Raw genomic sequence first — 17974 nt, 5'->3', positions numbered from 1 at the left:
AATTTGGTTGGTTGTTTGTTTGTTTGATGTTTGTAAAATTTAAATTTCAAATTTTTCAAATCGTCTTTCTCTCATTTTTTCCCAACAATTTTGTAACATTTTATTTTATAAATCGAAATAAATATTACAAATTTTCATTTTATCCATCCATTCTTGTTTTGTATCATTTTTGCCCACTGATGATTATGATTTTTTGTTCAGAATTATTTTGCATTTCATCATCATAATCATCATTTTTTACCATTAGATTTGAAGCAAAAAAATAAAGATAAATCAAATGCTTACCACATCTTTTTTGCCACATTTTCATGACACAGAATATGACACACACACACACAAACACACAAAGGTTATAGAAACAAATAAAAACCAAAATAAAGTGAGAAAGAACAAAGTTTCCATTTTCTTTTTTTTTCGAGTGTATTCTGTATTGTGAAATGAATTGGATGTTTGTTGGAAAATTGAATAATTCATTTGTTTGTTATGTATGAGATTCATTCATTGATTCTATTTTCATTATATTTTGTTATGGAATTTTTTCTTTCCAAATCACAAATAAAAACATGAAAAAAAAATTCTAATTTCATATTCTTTTGTCTATTTTTTTTTCTCTTACTTCTCAATTCTATAGGATTTCACCGCGGGAATCTCTTATTCTTGTTTTGGTTTTCACTACGGGGTCGAGAATACGAAATCAATTTTTCTTCCGAAGTTTCGTTTCTTATTTTTCACCAAAACGTTTGTCTGCACTGTTTTTAGAAGCAAAATAAAAAAAAATTGAATGAATGTTATTATCATTACCATAATAATAATAAATTTTTATGATATCGATCCACAAATGGAATTTCAAAAGAATAACCAAAAAAAAACCAACTGGCAAAATAATATCTATTAATGATGAATGAACGATTTTCAAGAATCGAATGAAACGAATAAAATTACAATCAATGATGAACGAATTATCATCAATATCGAATGATGATAATGAAATATCCACACCGACAAATCATAATAATACGAACAACATTCATACAATGATGAATACGGAAACGGAAGATGATGATGATGGTAATTTTAATCATCATCATCATCATCATCATCAACATTATCATTATCATCATCATCATTCTCATCGACAAAATTCTAGTCCAATAATACAAATCCAATATAATGACGAAATTTACTATTCCTCCTATAACTATTATTGTCGTTACTCAGAATTTGATCAAATTAATCGTGATTTCATCAATGTCGATGATAATAACAATGATGAAAAGCTAGAAAGAAAAAGGCCAAATGTTGATCATCATCGATGTTTTCGATATAATCATCGTTTAGATATCAGACGAAACATGTCATTTATGAGCAATCATCATCATGAATTTCAACAGCCCAAACAAACATATCATGATCATCATCATCATCATCATTTCAATAATGATAATAGATCAATATTGAAATTATTATTATTATTATTATGGCCATTCGAAACAATAACTATGCAAATAATTTTATCATTATCTTTATCGATCTTATTGATTATGATGATGATATTACCGTTACAAAAGCCAATTCTATTAATGTGCCCAACAACATTACATGAAATCATCATTATCATTTCATTTTGTCACATTTTCTACCTGTTCCAATGTTATGTTTTCAATGCCTACTACATCAATATTAATAATTTATTGATGAATATTATCAATGTTTTATGGTGCCATCATCAATATTGTTCAACAACAATAATCAATTTATTATCGATGATATCGAACAAGACCGATGTGTCATCATCAAGTTGTCAATCCAGTCATCGATTTGATCGAATGAAATCAAATCAATCTCCATTCTCAGAATTGCACAACTGTCATCATGATTATAATGGTGATCATAAAAATCATAAAAATCACATTAATAGTCGACCAAAATGTTCAATGGTTATGATTACCATTTTGATATTATCATCATTTCAACAATTATTTCCAATAATGGTTATGGGAAATGAATGTTCTCATTTTAATTACCATCACGATAATCATAATCATACGATTGTTAAACGTGGCCTATTCGATCGTTATGGCTTGTTTGGTGGTGGAAGTGTTCAATCATCACCCAGTCAGCATCAACAGCAATCATCATCATTGATTGGTGGTCATAATGATGGCTTTACATCATCATCATCATCAATAAGCAATAATGGTATGAATCATACATATTTTGAAGAAACGAATCCGGATATCTATTTTTCACATATGGTAATCAATGAAACCGTTGGCTTTGTCTATATTGGTGCCGTAAATACTATATATCAATTGAATTTACGGCTAAAATTATTGGAAAAAATATCGATGGGACCATATGAAGATTCAAATGATTGTCCAATATCGAAAGGTTGTGCACCGGATGTAAAAAAACGGCTATCAAATTATTATAATAAAGCATTAGTTGTCGATCCAATGCATCAATGGCTAATATCTTGCGGTTCATTATTTCAAGGAACATGTACAGCGCATAGTCTTTACAATATAAGCCGTATTATCGATCAACCACAAGAGCCGGTAGTGGCAAATAATGCTACCGCATCTACCGTTGCATTTATTGCACCGGGTCCCGATCCACATAAACAAGTATTATATGTTGGTGCTACATATACGGCTGGATCATATCGATCGGATTTGCCCGTTGTTAGTTCACGATCATTATTTGATACAAGTAAGTTTATTATTTCAATTTTTTTCCTTTTTTTATCAAAATGAAAAAAAATCTCTCTTCAAATAATGATGATGATGCTTGACGTTATCTGAGCTTTTCAAAACAAAACAAAAAAATTCAATTCCTATCATTATTATCGGATCACTTGATTCGCTAGAAAAAAAAATGATCATTAAAAAACTAGTTAGAGAATAGATCAATAGATTTTTTTCCAATATAAAGTGAAAATCTAATTGAATTTTTGAACCTTATGTCATTTTTTTAGTTTCCTTTATACTTTTGCTGCTATGTATGTGTGGTCTTTAGTGGTTGAAATCATGGATAGAAAAAAATTGTTCACATTTCAACCTTGACGTCTTTATCCGGCTATTTCGGTGGTCCGGTAACTAATAATGCCACACACACACACGGTTTTATAAGGACACACGCATCATTTACAAAAATCATACGATTCGAATGATTGAAAAAAATCAAAGATCAATTTTTTATCATACCACAACAAGTGTGTGTGTGTGTGTGTTTGTCATGCGATTCATCATTTCCCTGGTGATTTGAATTCTTTTAATACTGATTATAATCACTATATGTTTATGATTTCCGAATATTTTGTTTTCTACCGGAAATTAGTGTTATAAGTTAGAAAATAATCTTTCCGAAAATCATTTATCATAATCATATTTTAGCAATAATCGATGATCTTTATCATTCTTGCTATTCTTATGCATAATCGCCATCATTTTTTTTCATCTCTATGCAAAACGAAAAAAAGAAACCCTTGCTCGGCTCATATCTCACCACATGTTTAGTTAGGCTAGTTGCGCCCATTGTATATTACATAATGATATACGTAGAAACAAAACGCCACACCTATATGATTACTGCCATTTATACCACTATTCTATCATTTTCATGGCGCATTCGATTCATTTATGCTAGTGGACATGATAAATTTGTATAAAAAGCCTATGGCTAGCACCAGAAATATTCATTCGATGTCTGATCGAAGACTTGTTGAACATCGAAAATACCAACACATCAAATACCGATATTGATTGTCACTTATCCATTTTCGATTTTAAATTGAATTTTTTTTCAAATACTTTTTTTTGTAAATGTAAGTTTATCATTTGTTATATTGAACAGCAATGAATAACTCGAATATATTCATATTTCATATATGAATTTTTTTTTACATCTTTCAATCACAAATCTTTTATTATTGTCTTGATACAGGTTAATCAAATTTATTTTAGATTCCTACTCTCTATTCATGATGGTGATAAAAATTATTGGTGAAAGATGATGCTAATTTTGTTGAAATAAAAAGCAAAGTTTTCTTTTTTTTTCAATGATGTTCAAAACATTGATAGAATAGTAATGTAACCACAGTCACCAAAAAAAGTTTCATTTGTTAATGATTTAGTTTTATTGTAATAATATTATTTGATTGAATTTTTTTCATTTTTTTCTATTGACTGTTGAAAATTTAATTATTTATTAATGATTTCTGACTTTTCATTTTTTTTTCTAACTTAACTTAGATTTATTCCAATTGGCATTGGTTGGCGTATCCACTGGAACACGTTTAATCATTAATGCATATGCACGTGATCGTTATCCAATCACATATATTTATGGATTTCATTCACGTGGTTTTAGTTATTTTCTTACCGTACAGAAACGTAATACTTTGCAATCGGCATTCATGTCAAAATTAGGTATGTTTTTGGTTTCTTCTTTCAAATTGATATTGGATGTTATATGTCATATTTAATTTGTTTTTATTTTATTTTATTTTTTTTTGTTGTTCTCATTCAATAACATAACCGTAGTCCGCATTTGTCAGAATGATCCGGATTATTATTCATATACCGAAGTACCATTAGTATGTCGTCATCAAGGCCATCAACAAAAACATTTTAATCTTGCACAAGCTGCATTTATTGGACGGCCATCATTAAAATTGGCTAATATAACTGGCGTACGATATGATGATGATCATTTATATGTTGTATTTGCCCGATCGGTGGATGAACAAACGATGGAAGATCCACGACCATCTAGTCATTCGGCATTATGTGTTTATCCATTATCCACTATACATCGACAATTTACCAAAAACATACAACATTGTTTCAATGGTAATGGTATGCAAGGATTAGATTTCATCAATATTGTGCAGAAATGTGTTCCAACGGTGAGTAATAGTTTTTTTTCTTTCACATAATTCAATTTATTACGGCAAATAACTTTATTTTTATCGAGTTTGAACTGATGATGAGTGTGTGTGTATGTGTGTAATTAACGTTGATTAATTCATCAAAACAAAATATCTCTTCTTTCCTAATCATATCATATGTATAAATGAATAAGCTAAACATGAATTTAGAATTAGCTCAAATATCGACATCATCATCGAGCGTTATCAGTTAAATAAGTTTTATATACATAGTAGTCAAATTGACATTAAAGAATATTCCGATTTTTTTTCTCTATTTCTCTTTCTATCATATATGATAATCTCCTCAATGATGATGATGATGATGATGATCAGATGAAGAAAGGAAGGGAAAAAATCTAACTTTGCACAGTTTGTAGAATACACCATAGTTATTATTCTCATTTCAAAGTTGACTTTTTTTGTCGTTCCTAGTTCTCTCGATGATTTATTATAATGATGTATTTTTTTTTTGTTTTCTTACTCAATTATAATGCAATGTTGGGTTTTTTTTTGTGGGGTAAATATGATATGCACGCGTGCTTTTTGTTGTTGTTTATGTTAGATATTAGTTTTTATATTATCATCCAACAACAACAACAACAACATGAATTTACATGTGTCTGAACGACAAAAACAAATTGGTCTTGGATCAACATTAATATCGTTTTTTTTAATACTTTTGTTGTAATGAACGAAATGTATATTTTAATATTGTTTTTTTTGGTTTTGTTGGCAAAAATTATATAGACTAGTTTCCTTTGATTTTTCTCATAAAAATGTCCATATATTAATATTATAGATGATGATGATGATGATGATGATTCTTAATGCTATATATTTTACTTAGTTTTGCTGTATGTTTATGCGATTAACGTATATTTTCATTTTTTTGAAAATATTTTCAAACCGTTTTCTCTCTGTGTTTATGTGTGTGTGTGCGTGTGTGTTTGCAAGTTTATACAGGTTTTTTTCTTTCGTATTCCAAGTCTTCTATATACAGATATTTATTTCTTTCTTTTTTTTCGTTTTTATAACATCGGAAATGAGCAGGAAAAAAAACGGAGATGATTTCTTTCCCGAATTATATTAGTAAAATACTATAGAATTCTGAATGTATGTTTTTGAAATGCCAACAACAACAACATTTCAAACATTTTGGACAGGATAGATTTTTCTTCTTCTTTTCTATCTCTTTGAAATGAAAATCAAATGAATAAACTAACTTTTTTTTGGAGTTGACTCGTTTTGCTATGTTGCTACACGCACACACACATTTGGTGGCATCAGTTGCATCCATCACATTTCAAAAATTGAATTAAATCAGGTAGAATAACAATATCCTGTGTGTGTGTCTGTGTATATATGTGTGTTGGTGGAATGAAAAGTAGAAAAAAAAAGTGAAATAAACATTATCAGAATTAAATTTCTCTATGTTATTATTATCAAAATGTGTGTGTGTGTTTAGAGCTGAATTATTACGGAAATGAATTTCCCGATGACAATAATAATAATAATCATTTCATTTCATTTCTTTGCTGTTGTTGACTGAAAATGATCAAATTCTTTCAAGTCATCAACACACACACACAGGTCGGCGGATATGATGATGATGATGAAATTGAGACACACACAGAGGAAAAGAATCGAAATGTGTGAAATGTATAATATGAAAACTTTGTGGTTTTTTTTTCATCATTCTCCATAATGATGAATGCATAGAATATTTACCGAAACGCAATGAATCGAAATTTTCAAAACATCAGAAAAAGAAAAATTCATTTTGGATTTTTTTCTTTCTAAATTAAGGATTTCAATATTGTTTTGTTTTGTTTTGTTTTTTTTCACTTTTGCTTTCGATAAGCTTCATAAGTATCATTTTTATTTTCTTGCTTTCATCATAATCTATGTGTTTCATATACTATATTACTTTGATGTTATTTAATACATTATTATTATTTAGCATCGTCTCCTGTAAATCTCGAATGAATGAATGAATGAAAAAAATATCTAATTTTTATCCACCCCTGCTGTTGATGAACATTACATGAGTTACATGTTATTAACATTATCGCCTTTTTTTTTCTTTTTTTTTTTGGGAAAATTGAAACAAAACAAAAAGTTTCAATTTTGTAGACGAACATTAAACACATGTTCACCATCATCCATTCATCTTTATATATTGACTACGATTTATTTATCGATTTATGTGAAAATGAAAAACAGAATCGTACAAATTTTCTTGTAGCTAATTTATTGACCATAGAGTTAATGTATTGAGAACAGAATTTTATTTTAATTTTTACTTATAAAAATATTATAATTTTAACGAACAAAATTCATTGCCAACATTATTGACATAATCATAATTGTAGTGGTTATAATATTATGATTGATTCCGATGGCTCCATTTGGCACCTGACATCCAAATTCCGACATTTTATCTCTTAATTCAGTTTCAAATAGATGCATTTCTTGTTCATAAATATCCAAATATTTTTCTTCATTAGTTAGTCGAATGTCTTGCTGCTTCTTGTCGATTTGCATTAATCTCAGATGATATTCCTTATATTTTTTTGTATTTTCATTATATTTCGATTTACCGTATTTGTTCCAACAATCATTTGCACTTTTTATCCATTCATTTGCTTCATTAAGCAAATCCAATTGTTTTTTGTTCAATTCTTCATCAGCTTTGAGAAATTTTTTGTGATGAAATTTTATTGAAAATAATAACATCAAATTTTTTTTTGTTCTAAAAACTTACTTTTAGCCATGATTGATGTGGTCATCATTGACATCAACACAATTATAATGATAGTTTTCATCATTTTTTGTTTTGTTTAAGGTAAAGTTATTTCGTTTTGTTTCTGTAGAAAAGTTTTGAAAAAAAATAATGATGACGATGTTTGCTGTTTGGATGCAAATAATAAAATGAATGATTTTATTTGGCAACGAAAAAAAAAGATTTATTTGAACACTGATTTCAATCATACAGTGTAACCATATACTATTGATGACAATCTCATCACATCACCATCATCCTCACAATCAATCGTATCGATCCGGATCTTAACACTTGTTTTTGTTAAATTTGTTAATAATGATTATCATTCATAGGTAATAAAAAAAAGAAGTTGTTGATTAGAAACACCTAACAACCAAATTACAAATGAAATAATAATGCAATATATTTGAAATCCTATTTTCTCCTTGAAAATTTTGCCAAAATATTTGATTTGTTTTGATTGATTGATTGATTTTTTTCATATCATAATGGAATGTTTTAACAGTTTCCAAATCTAGACAAACAATAATGAGATCTAATTTATGTTTGTTAAGTTTTTTGTTATTATTATCATTTGTGATAATAATTGAATCATGATAATTTGTTTTGTCATTGATGAGCTTTATCTTTAAACATTTGAATAATGTTTAAGTTACACACTTTACAGAAACGGTCGACACAAAGTTTTTATCGGATATCAAAAATTCCTGGAATAGAAAAATTTGCACTCTCTTTTTTTCTATCTCTGTATATCCGTATCTCTCGTGAATTTTAAAGATTTTTTTTGTTCTGGTTCAGGAAAATTCATAACATATATATAGACAATATACATAACATGCTGTACGGTTTGGGTTATCCATCCAATTGAGTTCAGCTGTGACATGAACCATTCATGAATGAAACAAAACAAAAAAAAAAAAACGAAGAATGATTTCACATAATATGGCCGTTTGTATTCAAGTCGTAGATCCAAATAAATAGTTTTGTGTGTGTTTGTTTGTTTGTTTGTGGAAGTAAAATAGAGAAAAAAAAGTTTTTTATTTTTTATTTTCATTCATCACATGCATGGTATGGTTCATTGCCATTATTTTTTTTCACTTTTTTTCTGATTATGTTTGAAAATTGTTTTTTTTTTACTCTTTACTTTGAAAAATTGATCATGGATCGGTGCCTGAATGTTTGGTAACCATCCGCAATAATAATAATAATAATAATCATTGAAAGAAAATGGAAAAAAAACTAATCGAAACCAAATTTTCCTTTTTTTCTCATTTTTTTTCTAGGATTTTTTACTTTTTTGCCTTTTTTTTCTGATAAAATCATATTGGATATGATTTCATTTTGACTTACCCCTACACAATATTTATAAAACAGCAAGATTATATATTCTGATCAAAATGGTCCGCATCATTTTTACTTTAGGCAATTGATTTTTATGTGATGATGATTATTATATTGAGTTGATCTTAGTTGAATGAGTGTTTTTTTTTAAACTGCGATCATGAGTTTTATTTTTCACGGTTTTAGTGTGGTCCATATGATATGAGAATTGATTAGATTTTAAATTTGTTTGCTAATAATATATTAGATGAGGATAGGGAAGAGGGTTTAAAAAAAACTTTAATTCATTTAGTTAAGTTGCAGCCTCTGGTAATAGTTTCAAAAAGCCACAGGTTTGACAGGAAAAATTTGCACATCTCTGGATTGGATTAGGTTCTCCAATTCAGTGAATGGTCTAAAATTAAATGTAGACCATTCTTGAGCAATTTTTTTCGGTCTTACTTTCATTATCGATCATAATGGTTATATTATTATTATTTATATTTTTGAGTTTGTTAGTCATATTAGAAGATACCCTTATCTGTATTAATCTTCAATTTGTTGCATTTGTTTCTACTTATAAAGTGATAGATTTAGTTTTATCACCTCCAATTCTGATCTTGTGAGTTTCAAGATCTTTAATGAAAAAGGATTTTTTTTTTGTTATTGAATTTTAATACAATAAGGGTATCTATGGAGTTAAACAATTATTATTATTAGTTGTTATTAGAGTTATTAGAGTTTGAGTATGACTAATTTAGTAATAGTAGTAATAGTTGTTAAAAGCCTTATGATCGATATAATAACTTTTTGATTTTTCACTTAATTTACTATCCAAGGCTGTTGATAATTGATAGTTATGAATATTTTTTTTTAAAAGAGTTTTTTATATTTAAAATAGAGTTTTATTTAAATATTTGAATGTCCATTTTGCCACCAATTCCGTGGAAAATATTTGCTCATGAAATATTGGTCGTAGTTGACTGATAAGAATTGGTAATATTTTAGGTTTACCAATTTTTTTAAAAAAAATAGAGATTGATATCCATAACTAATGTTTAATAATGATGACTATAATGAGATTATTTCCCCCCTTTTTTTAAATGATAATTTAAAACCAACCAATAACATCTACACTTGAATATCTTTGCCTATTTCACCTTAAAAGTATTAATGATGTTGGAAAAATTATTGATCTAAATGATAATTTTGCTTAAAGATAATTTCAAAAAAAAAATACTTGCCTAACTTTCTATCGCTATTGATAAGAAAATATTGTTGTTTATTAATCATAAAATGATTATTGTTTTATTTGAAAAAAAAATTGTTAACCACATATAACCATATTTGTTAAATCACACACCTTTTTTTTCTATTCCAAATAAAGAAATTTATTTTCATAATATAAAATTTCATTGGAAAACTAGAGTTGGACGATTCAAGAAAAAAAATTTCTCCAAAAAAATCATTTTTGAGAATATTCTACAATTTCGATATATTGGTTATTGGAACATGTTATATGCATAAATTGGCCCCAATTTTCAAACCAATCAATTCGTCGTTGTTATAATAGTTTTTTTTTTATTTTCTAGTATTTTACTTCGATACGGAAAAATGATGGCTGCAAAATGTCTGAACCGAACAAAAAATTATAAAAAATAAACAAAATTTTCTTCAAGGAAAAAAATATTTTTCTACGTTTGGTATATAATATCCTCTTTTACACATATAGAGAAAAACTACTTCATTTTTTATTTTGCCAATGTATTTGGCATTACGGTCGATCGCTTTTGTTATTTTTCACTATTTTCATAGATATTTACTAGATTGGCTTGATCATCATCATCATCATCATCATAATCGCAAGCGCAAAAGATGATTTTCAATTTGGTGTTTTTTTTATTCAAGAGTTCAACCAAATCCATTCAACTGTAAACATAAATGAACAACAACCAGGATAACAAAAAAAAGGGTTATATTTTGTTGTTGTTGTTTTTTTTATTGCACATATGAAAAATGAATCAACAAAAGCAAAAAATAAAATCGACGATATCGTTCTGGAGAACGAGAATAATATTCATCAACAACCAGGATATAATAATAATAATGATGATGATTGGATATTCAAAGCCAGTCACTTTTCTTTGAAAAAAAGACCAAAACAAAAAAAAATTATGGAAAAAACGTTTTTTTTATTATTAAAAATTTGTAATGAATGAATAATTCTTTTTTTTTGGTTATTTGGTTTCCTTTTTTTCCGATTCCGAATCATCATAATCATGTACCAATTTGTTTGTTTGTTTGTCATCAACCACTCATTGCTTTTGACGATGATGGAATTATCGATATATATTTTTTTTTTTTGATTTTCAATTTTTCATTTCACATTCGGAAAATATTGCATATAAATTGATGACTGAATGGATATGGACCAAAAAACGATTGAAATGATGATGATGATGCTCTTAGCTTGATCATCATTATCATCAAAGATCAAGAACAAACAAGCCTTATTGGAGATTTATATAAAAAAATATCGATTTTTGTTTTGATCAAAACAAAACAAAACAAAATTTGTATTTCGCTTGTCAATGGGGTCAATAACGAGAATAAAAAACTTGTCACAATTTTTTTGTTTGTTGGTTCGGTTATTGTTTCTGGATTTGACAAGAAATGTTTCAACTCTAAATGAATGGTTTTTTTGTTTTGTTTTGTTTGATCGGTTTCGTGATTCAAATCGATATCCGTCGAATTTTTATTCTGTTCCCTTCCCTTCCGTTGATTGTAACTTTTTTTTCCATTTAGCCGGGAATAAAAATCGAATGATAATGATTTTTCTTTTCTTTTCAATTTTTTTTTCACATTCGGGTTCTTTTTTTCGATTAGCTTCAAATTTTTTTTCTGTGGTGTTTGATGGTGGTTTTGGATCGATTATTGAATGAATGAATGAATGATTGGCTGAATGCTTTTGTTTGGTTTTCATATACAAACATTACACAGAGAGAGAGAGAGAGAGAAAAAAAAATCAATCAATGAATAAAATTCCGGATGAAATTTTTTTAATAACATTTTTTCATTCCATTTACACATTATATATGAATAGCCCTGAAGCTAAAATAACACATCATCATCATTATCATTTATTTCTTCGAACAAAAAGGTGATGATTCACCCTGATTCTGGTATCATTCATTGAATTTTTCCCGTTGTTTTCTTCATTTCAATATTTACAAATTAGTTATTCGGGATGATTTGGATTTTACCAACAACAACAAAAAAAACATTTAATCATCGCTATCATTATTGTAATAATAATAATAAATAGATTCGCGTATTCATTATATAAGGAAAAAAACAAAAAAAAAAAACAAATGCCATAATGATGAGATACGTATATAAATGAAAGAATGATTATACTAAAAAAAAATATCATTCATTCCATTCATTTCAATCTGATATTTATTTATTTTCATAGAAATTCACAGTAAAACAAATCAAACATGATTCGAATTTGATTTGTGCTTTTTTTCTTCTTCTTCTTCTTTCTGTTTTGGCCGTCTCAATATATATCATTAATTCGAGATTTCTCTCTCTCTCTCTCTCTCTCTCTCTCTCTCTCTCTCTCTCTCTCTCTCTCTCTCTCTCTCTCTCTCTCTCCTCTCTTATTATTTCCCAAAATATATTTATATATATTATTTTCAGATTGGTTGTTTCGTTTCGTTTTTTGATCGGTAATAATTAGGTTTCTATCATTACACATCGTGTGTGTCTGTATGTTGATTATGTCCAATCTTACTATGTTATATATAGGCTCGAATTTCGATTTTTTTGATTCTATCGATGATTTGAAAGTTTTTGTTTTATTATTCTATGTTTTTTTCTTCTTCTTCTACAAATTCGAAAGATGAAATAGAAAAAAAAATTATTCTTATAATCTCTATATTCGATACACGGGCACGATGATGATGATGATGATGTCGAAAAGTTGAAAAAATGAACGATAAAATCATTTTTTTTTTGTGCATTCTTTACATTTGCAAAAGTCAAAGAACAAATCTTTTTTTTTCTGGTTGTTCTGGTGTTGTAGTCTACACACGATTTAACAAACAACATCGACAGCATATTATATATATTTACAGGGTGTGTGTGTGTGTATGAGAATTTGATAGCTGCCTGGAAAGGATCAAATATTATTATTATTAATACATAACGCCATTTGGAATATTTTTGTTGAATCCAAATAGAAATCCCCATACTAACCACTATTATGTTATATGAAACTAAATAATAATAATAATAATAATCAAACTATGGCTATTTTATGAAATCAAATGAAAATCAAATCAGTTACTAATGCTTTTGTTTGTATTGTGTTGATGTGCAATCGAAATTCAATGATTTTTTCTTGTTAGCTTGTTTGGGTTGTCAACACATTTTTTTTCCACCAAAGACATTATTAATGCCGGAAAGTTGTGAACGAATTTCCAGATCAAATTGTTTAGAAAATGGAAAACAATTATCAGGAGAAAAAAAAACACCAACAACAACAACAACAATAGAGTATTGAAACTTGAAAATGATAATGATAATGAAACGAAGAAATTAAAACAAAAAATCGAAATGTGCCGAATAATTTGCGCCAAAAAAAAAAAAAAAAAAAAATACAAATCAGAAATGAGATTGTTTCTTATTTCGCATCTAATATTTTTCCTATATATATAGATCTGCTTGATGAAATACCACTGAAAATAAGAATCTTATTGAACGAAACAAAAACGGTTAATATTCTATGCACTCATCATCATCATCATCATTATCATTCGTTTTCGTTTAAAAGAAAAATCTACTCTACTTTCTTTACTCAACTTACTTTTATATTTTATTTTTTCATGCATTCTCAGCATTCATTATTTATTAGCTTTTTTTTTTTGGCTGTCCATATCTTTTATGTGAAATTGGAATCACACAATTTGATTTGCAATACTAAATTAAACTGAATTCGAAAGCTCCTTCAGGAAAGAAAAACCAAAATTAAACAAAGATATTAGTAAAGTGATATTTATTATCATTTTTTACCACACACACAAACACAAAAAATAGGTGAAATGTGAATTAATTAATTTTCTATATTGACATACGAGAAACCAAAATGAATGAATAAAGTTTTTCTGCTCATTTACAATTATCATGCTTATATTGAAACATATTTCATTTTCATTGATTTGTTTCTTTACATGTCAATCAATATTTAAATTAATTGCAATCGAACAGTGAAAATGAAGAAGAAGATTCATCTTCTTACGTTAAACACTTGTGAATAAACATTGAATAGGCTCATTTTCATTTTATTCATTTCTGAATAAAAATTCTTTCGCATTCTGTTTGTTTGGTTGGTTGTTTTTTTTGTTTTGTTTTTGTTTTCAATTTTGCTTTGTTTTTTAGCTTAGTTTTTCTCTAATCGACACATACACAACAAACAAACAATAAGGGCCATACACATTTTTTCACTCGAATTGACAATTATTCCAGTTGGCTTCATCATTTTATTTCATTTCTTCAATCTTCGTCATCTTGATTTTTAAAGAGCTAACAACGATACACATTCTCAACATATACATTTTGAGGGGTGAAAGAGAAAGAGAGAGGTTTATTCGTTTAGTTTCATCCCTTGTTTGCGATTCATTTAATTTCGTTATTCTGTACAAAATTGAATGAATGAATGAATGAAAACTAGTGTAAAGCTAAAATGTTATAAAACCATTTCTGTATTTTCGACGTGATCCCTTTTGTATAATATTAATAATTTTTTTATTGTCATTGAATAACATTTGTGATTTTATTCAATAAAATCTTGAGACATAAATTTTGTTTAAATAATCATACAGGTCAAGAATAAAAATTAAGAAAAACTGAATAAAACATCGATATTAAAAATTTCATGAAACATGATTATTTTTTTTAATTTTCAGGTTCAAATAACAAATTTAATTTCAGTTATGTGTATTTTGTCATCACATATTTACTATTCGTAAATTTGTATTATGTTTATCGTTAGTTGTTGATGATGGAAAAGTTTGACAATTAACTTTACGATGATAATCAAAATCCAATAATTGTAAACATCGATAATCTGGAAGTAGATGATAATAGGCAAGAAAATCGGCACCAATTATTGGATATTTTGTTTCATCTAAAATGAATTCAAAAATAAATTCATGATCAAAACCTAAATCCAATGTAATCAAACATTTTTCTGTATATTTGTTCATTATCTGTTCATCATCTGAATCATATTTTCTTTTACGTTTTTTCTTTTTTTGTTTTTTCTTCGAATCATTTCGTTGTAAAGAATAATGTTTAACAGTATCTTTTGGATAGATAGATATATTGGAATTGCCATTAATAAGGAATGATTCATTCGAATAAAGATCACGAATAAATAATTGATAATTTTTTGTTTCATGATTATGATGTTCGAAATGAAAATTTTGAAAACGTTTCTCATCAATAATTGGATCGGATAAATCAATTAATGGTTGATGTTGTTGTTGTTGCTGTTGTTGTTGCGTTTCTTCATCTTCTATAATAAGTGATGATGTTTGTTTGACAATTTCATCACGAGAATTTCGTAATCCACGAAATATGTTTTTAAATCTCATTGTTGTCTCGTTATATCTGGGAACGAAAATCTGGTTTCAAATTTCTATTTTTTTTTCTTCAAAAACGACCAATTTTTTCTTATATAAGTATATATTATCAATCACAAATATCTTGAAATTCTTATATTCAATCACAAAATAATAAATTGAAATCGGATCCAGGTGTTTGCAAAAAAAAACTTTTTCAAATTTAATGTTGAAATCATAAATGATGGATTTTATTTTCTCACTTTATAGTCTGCTATGCGATGTGTATGTGTGTATGTGTGTTGTATGTTGATAGTAAAATTAGCCAATCCACCAATTTACCTATTTTTTCCAGTTTCAACTAGTTTTTTTTCGAATAACTTTCCAAAACTTTTAGTCGAAAGGAATGTACAGGAAAAAAAATCCCTGGAAAATTTCTCTATACATTGATTATTATTCACTTTTCACAATTCACATTATTCGGTTTTTATCTCTCATTCTTTCTTTCTCTCTCTCTTTCTCTCTCTGGAATGTAAAATTCTCATTGATTATTTCAATTCTTGTTTTTTTTTACGAATTTCTCTCTTAATAATCATAATAAACGATAATGTTGAAAACAGTGAAAATTGATTTATAATTAAACCGTATCATATACACACACACACAGCTTAACATCCATCCAAATGTTTTTTTTTTTCATAAAATGAACCATTTTTTCCCTAGCTCTAATGGTGGATTATTTGTATTTGGTTTTTTTTGTTTTGTTTTTGTTCGTTTGTCATATATAATGATGATGATGATGATGATGATAATATCATCATTGTTTGTTTCGATTTTTTTTTGTTTTTTGGTTGTTGTTTCATTTCATATAATCTTGTTTCATACAATGAGATTCACGGTGATGGTACGGTTGTTTATTGTTATTGTTGAATCTTATTTTTTCCCTAAATAATAATAATAACAATAAATAAATGAACCTTTTTTTTCCAGCAATGAAATTGAATGGGTAACTCTAAAAATGAATGAAAATGAATGTTTTTTGGTTTTGCTTTTTGATGACATTAAGGGATTTTTCATTTTAACAAATGTGTATATAAGAATGTTGTTTTTTTTGTTTGTTTGTTTGAGATGAGTTGATGAGTTTGGTTTTAGTTTTTTTTTCTTCAAAAACAAAACAAAAAAATATAAAGCTTAAAGGCTATTTATTCTGTTGAAGATCTTACCCATTTCTTATTATTAATATCTTGTTTGAAATTCTTTCTTTTTTTTTGATTTTGTTCCATTGTATTGAATGATGAACCAAAAAAAAAAATTCCTATGTATTCTTATTCTATTGAAATTTTTCACTGTTATATAAGAATTTTATTATATTTTCGACTTTTGATGGCCATCAAAAGTTTTTTTTTGTTTTGTTTTGTTTTCTTTACATGAAAAGCTTTCATTTCTGTTGAAATATACCAAATAAACTTTGATGATGATAATGTTTGTCCAATTTTGCAATATAATCATCAAAAAAAATAATAATAATAATATTGAATATCTTTGGGATACATCCATTTACTATTCATTGACATTGGTGTTTGATGCCGAAAGAAGGAAAAAAAAATGCCGATACAAATAAAGACAAATATATAATGGAGATTATATGTGAATAAATAAGTGAAAACACTCGATAATCCTTGATGACGAAGATTTAGGCGAAGAAGAGAGAGAGAGAGAGAGAGAAAAAAAATCATCACACAAACATCATCTAAATAGAAAAAAATAATATAAGAATGAATTCTTACCATGTCAGCAGAAAAAAAAATCATTATTATTATTATTATTATTTTCTTCTTTTTTTTTGGATGTCCACAATATATATCGCATATTAGCTGAATATGCAATAAATTTTATTTGATTCTCTTATTTTTTTTTCAACGATTTGTGTCCCGAATCGCCTTCACCATCATCATCATCATCATCATAATGTCACTCTGATGATTGTCCGAAACATAAAAAAAAATTCAGTTTTCATTGTTCACGTTCACACACTGTGCATATGTTTAATTTTCTATTGAAAATTACCCGTTTTGTTGTTGTTGTTGTTGTTGGCCAAAGATCAGATTGCAATCAATTTGTTTGTACGGATATTATTCAACCACATAACAACAAAAACAACAGCAATAATAATTTGTTTAGATAATTTCAAAAATGGTCGATACTTTTTTATTATTATGTAATTGACGATATTTATATAAAGTGTACCAAAAAAAAAAAAAACACATTACATGCATACATACTATAATCATGAATTTTGTTTGTTTGTTT

The 17974-nt window shown here is 27.2% G+C and overlaps 3 protein-coding genes across 5 annotated transcripts in view; 1 reads left to right on the top strand and 2 right to left on the bottom strand.

Annotated features, from left to right (window-relative positions):
• PlexA (plexin A) overlaps positions 1 to 17974 on the top strand; it is a 57706-nt gene that overhangs the window by 15712 nt on the left and 24020 nt on the right. For 2 of the 3 annotated variants that reach the window (XM_075819998.1, XM_075819997.1), the window contains 3 exons: positions 632 to 2712; positions 4254 to 4430; positions 4545 to 4909. In XM_075819998.1, the coding sequence (XP_075676113.1) occupies positions 924 to 2712; positions 4254 to 4430; positions 4545 to 4909 (2331 nt within the window). In that variant the 5' untranslated portion in view covers positions 632 to 923. Of the gene's footprint in view, positions 1 to 631; positions 2713 to 3701; positions 3827 to 4253; positions 4431 to 4544; positions 4910 to 17974 lie in introns of those variants that run through there. The other variant, XM_075819999.1, reaches the window with a different exon arrangement.
• LOC113789846 (uncharacterized) lies at positions 7199 to 7960 on the bottom strand. The gene is made up of 2 exons (XM_027339437.2): positions 7698 to 7960; positions 7199 to 7623 (listed from the first exon to the last, which is right to left on the bottom strand). Exons 1-2 carry the CDS (start codon positions 7759 to 7761, stop codon positions 7256 to 7258), a joined length of 432 nt encoding a protein of 143 aa, XP_027195238.2. The 5' UTR covers positions 7762 to 7960; the 3' UTR covers positions 7199 to 7255.
• Positions 15050 to 15925, bottom strand: LOC142645038 (uncharacterized). The gene has a single exon (XM_075820162.1). The coding sequence runs from the start codon at positions 15695 to 15697 to the stop codon at positions 15050 to 15052; it is 648 nt and encodes a 215-aa protein (XP_075676277.1). The 5' UTR covers positions 15698 to 15925.

This window comes from Dermatophagoides pteronyssinus, unplaced genomic scaffold, assembly GCF_027571235.1.
Source record: "Dermatophagoides pteronyssinus isolate colony J.1.1.1.1 unplaced genomic scaffold, Derpt_VIB-CSIC_2022.12 sq0005, whole genome shotgun sequence".
NCBI lineage: Eukaryota > Metazoa > Arthropoda > Arachnida > Sarcoptiformes > Pyroglyphidae > Dermatophagoides > Dermatophagoides pteronyssinus.
This window is presented reverse-complemented; position numbering and strand designations above follow the sequence as displayed.